The following is a 3,659-nucleotide window of genomic DNA, read 5'->3' as shown; positions in this document are numbered from 1 at the left end:
TTGCTCAGTGACTTGTCCAAGGCCATCAGTGACAGAGCTGCTGCCCCCAACTCAGCACCAAACCTCTCTTCAGCCTCAAAGGTGGCAGTCAGTTGATAGTGGATCTACGCCTTCCAGTTTGAGGGAGTCTGTTCCATGGGCTTCCATAACCTGCCCCCTCAAAAGCGGTTGGTTCTGGTTAACCCCCTCCCCCATTCCCAGAAGGAGACACAGCAGTGGGATGGGGGTAGGAGTGGGTTAGGGAGAAAGGGAGGGCTGGCAAAGCCCAGCAAGGGGCATGGCTGTTCCCAAGGGTGGAGCCAGCCAACAGGGCCACCCTGTCCCTTTAAGAGAAGGGGGAGAGCAAGCCCCTCTCATCCATTCTGTCCTGTCATCCGTCCTGGCCAAATCCAAAAGGGAAAATGAAAGAGGGCCTAGGAGGAACAAGTCCCAGCCATCTCCCAGGATCCCTCCCTCAGCTCTAACACCTCAGCTCCAGCTCCAGGGTGAGTGGGGTCAGGTGAGGGTCTGGGGGGCGCCAGGGGGCTGTGGGACCCATGTGAGTGTGTGTGTGTGTGTGTGTGTGTTGGGGGAGGTTCTCAGGAGATGTGGGAGCCTGGAAGCTGAGGGACACGAGGGAGGAGATGGGAGAGGGCTGGGCCCGTATTCCCACCACTCTGCGGTGGGATGGCAGGGGACACCTGGAACAAAGGATCGAGTTAAGGAAGTGGGACTACTTTTGTGTCCACCCCCCAATTCTGAGAGGAGTTCACTGCAATAAGAAGGGCAAGAGAAATGGTGGGCAGAGAAAGAAGGAGGTGAGGTCCCTCTGGGTCTACCGGCTCCCAGCTCTCCCAGGGGTACCAAGCTGGGTCTGGAGTCCTGGGTTGGAGGCACCATGGTTGCCCATGGAAAGCATCCTGGAGCACATAAGGGCACCCCTGGGTTTCTGCTTCTACAGTGCGATGGGTGGCTGCCCCTCCTGATGTCCAAGTTCACACCCTACAGATCTGGACTCTGGAGGAGCCAGCGGCCCAACCAAGCAGGCCCATGGGGGTCTAGAGCTAGAGCACGACGGTGGGGCTCCTCCCCCGCACCTGTCGGTCCCAAGGAGAAGGGCACCCACAGTGGAGAATCTCCTAACGCCTCCTGCCCCCCACCCCAGCCCCGACTCCCGAGTTCCCACCAAATCCCAGCTAAACCCAGGCCTCACTGAGCCCCTGCCTCGCCCCAAAGTTAGAGGAGGGCCAGCTGACCTCATCCCATGGGCCGGGGTTGGGGGGGAGTGGGGGGGGACGCTGCTGGGGCCGGCCTCTGACGCCCCCGCGTCCGCAGCGCCATGGGGGAGTGGGCGTTCCTGGGCTCGCTGCTGGACGCCGTGCAGCTGCAGTCGCCGCTCGTGGGCCGCCTGTGGCTGGTGGTCATGCTGATCTTCCGCATCCTGGTGCTGGCCACGGTGGGCGGCGCCGTGTTCGAGGACGAGCAGGAGGAGTTCGTGTGCAACACGCTGCAGCCGGGCTGCCGCCAGACGTGCTACGACCGCGCCTTCCCCGTCTCCCACTACCGCTTCTGGCTCTTCCACATCCTGCTGCTCTCGGCGCCCCCCGTGCTCTTCGTCATCCACTCGGTGCACCGGGCCGGCAAGGAGGCGGGCGGCGCGGACGCCGGGCCCGGGCCGCCCCCGCGCCGCCGCCGCTGCTACCTGCTGAGCGTGGCGCTGCGCCTGCTGGCCGAGCTGGCCTTCCTGGCGGGCCAGGCGCTGCTCTACGGCTTCCGCGTGGCCCCGCACTTCGCGTGCGCCGGCCCGCCGTGCCCGCACACCGTGGACTGCTTCGTGAGCCGGCCCACCGAGAAGACCGTCTTCGTGCTCTTCTACTTCGCCGTGGGGCTGCTCTCGGCGCTGCTCAGCGTGGCCGAGCTGGGCCACCTGCTCTGGAAGGGCCGCCCGCGCGCCGGCCGCCGTCGCCACCGCGCGCGCGAGGAGGCGCGGCAGCTGCTCCCGCCGCCCCCGGTCCCGCCCGCCCGGCGCCCGCGCCCCGACCCCCGCGGCCCGCCCGCCTACGCGCACCCGGCCCCCGCCGGCGACAGCGAGGGCGGCAGCGGCCGCAGCAAGGCGTCCCTGGCCACCGTCCGCCAGGACCTGGCCGTCTAGAGGCGGGCGGCGGGGGCTTCCGCGGGGACTGGCCGCACGAGCCTGCGCGGGCGCCTCCCGGGTGCTCTCGGTGGGGCGGGTGAGGGGCCGGGGGATGACCGGAGGCGGGTCCGGATGCCCTCCCCGACCCAGGCGGCGGGGAAGGAGGCCCGGGACTGAGAGGAAGGGCACAGGAGGACTTAGCAGGGAGGAAAGTGGGGGTTCGGGTGGTGCTCAGAAAAAAGTCATCGTGATACCAGCTTCCCGCGCGCGGGCCTCTCCTCGTTCAGACTGAGGTGTGGCCCGGGTGCGGGCTCGCTATGTGTGTGCACACGTGTACACGTATGTATAGTGTGAGCTGTGTGTGTGCATGTGTGTACGCACAGGTGCATCCTATGTGGGCTCGCGGTGTGTGCATGTGTATGCCCTGTGTGGGCTCTATATGTGCATGCATCTGAATGCCCTGGGTGACTGCGTGGGGGGGGGGGGAGAGAGAGAGAGATCTGATAAGGTGCCAGCGACAGGCACAATGGCTCCCCCCTTACCTGCAGGGGTATTGTAGGAAGCTCTCCCCGCTTAATGGAGCCCACACAGGGAGGAGAGAGGTGCCCCTTCACCCTGCGCAGGACTCGGTGTGGAGGGCTTGTGGGCACCATCCACACCCTCGACTGTGTGGCCCGGGCAGGGTGGCCAAGCGGTCCCTTTTGTTGGAAGTAGAGTGGGGGTGGGCAGTAGGGTCAGAAGGCAGGACTCTGTCCTAGCTTCACTCCCTCACCCTGCTGCTGTTCCCCAAGTCCATAAACATGGCCAAGTTCCTTCCATCCTCGAAAGAAATCCGCCCCAAAACGTGCCCCCGGCCCTGCATTTCCCTGCAGCCACGACCATCTTCCCTCCTGGGGGAAAACAGAGAGCAACCTACGTGGCTTCCTCTTGTCCCCTTCCTGCCTCCTCTCCGCCCCCATCTGTCTTCTTCCCTTGCCACCCCAGTGGGGCTGCTCTCCCGAAGATCACCCAGGACCTAAGTGACATCCAGGGGCCACCATCTGACCCTGCCCTGGGCTTTATCCAACCCTGCTGAGCAGGCCACCACCACCCAACCTGGCTGATTGTCTCCTAGTCCTCCTGCTTACGCCCTCGGGGGCTCCCTGTCATTGGGGTAAGTCCAGCACCCGAATGAGGCTTCTGAAGTCCCGCCCTGTCCAGTCCTGCCCCAGCCCCATGGCCTGGGCTTCCTACGGTTTCTGTGCTCCAAACCATACTGAGTTTAATCTTCCTGCCAGGCACAGTGACCCATCTCCTTCCAAATGTTTGAACATGCTGTTTCTTGGCCTGGAGGAGCCTGCCTCTCTGCAGAACCCCCTCCCCACCCTAGCTAATACCTACCTACCTTTTGGTCTCATTTGGGAAGAAATAGATGCCGTCCCTCACAGCTCCCACCCCCAAGGCGGAGCTAGACGCCCCGCGGCACCCCTGCCTCCCCAGGCATAGCTCGCCTGCTGGATGGCATTGCTCGCCCCTCCACACTGGCACAGAGGAGGTGCTTCGTCAA

At 64.6% G+C, this 3,659-nt stretch overlaps 1 protein-coding gene across 1 annotated transcript; it reads left to right on the top strand.

Annotated features, from left to right (window-relative positions):
- Positions 1-1,226: 1,226 nt before the first annotated feature.
- GJD3 (gap junction protein delta 3) lies at positions 1,227-2,131 on the top strand. Its single transcript, XM_078066459.1, has one exon. The coding sequence runs from the start codon at positions 1,319-1,321 to the stop codon at positions 2,129-2,131; it is 813 nt and encodes a 270-aa protein (XP_077922585.1). The 5' UTR covers positions 1,227-1,318.
- The last annotated feature ends 1,528 nt before the right edge of the window (positions 2,132-3,659 follow it).

The sequence above is a fragment of the Halichoerus grypus genome, chromosome 2 (assembly GCF_964656455.1).
Source record: "Halichoerus grypus chromosome 2, mHalGry1.hap1.1, whole genome shotgun sequence".
Taxonomy (NCBI): domain Eukaryota; kingdom Metazoa; phylum Chordata; class Mammalia; order Carnivora; family Phocidae; genus Halichoerus; species Halichoerus grypus.
The sequence above is the reverse complement of the archived record's forward strand: the minus strand, read 5'-3'. Positions and strand labels throughout refer to the sequence as shown.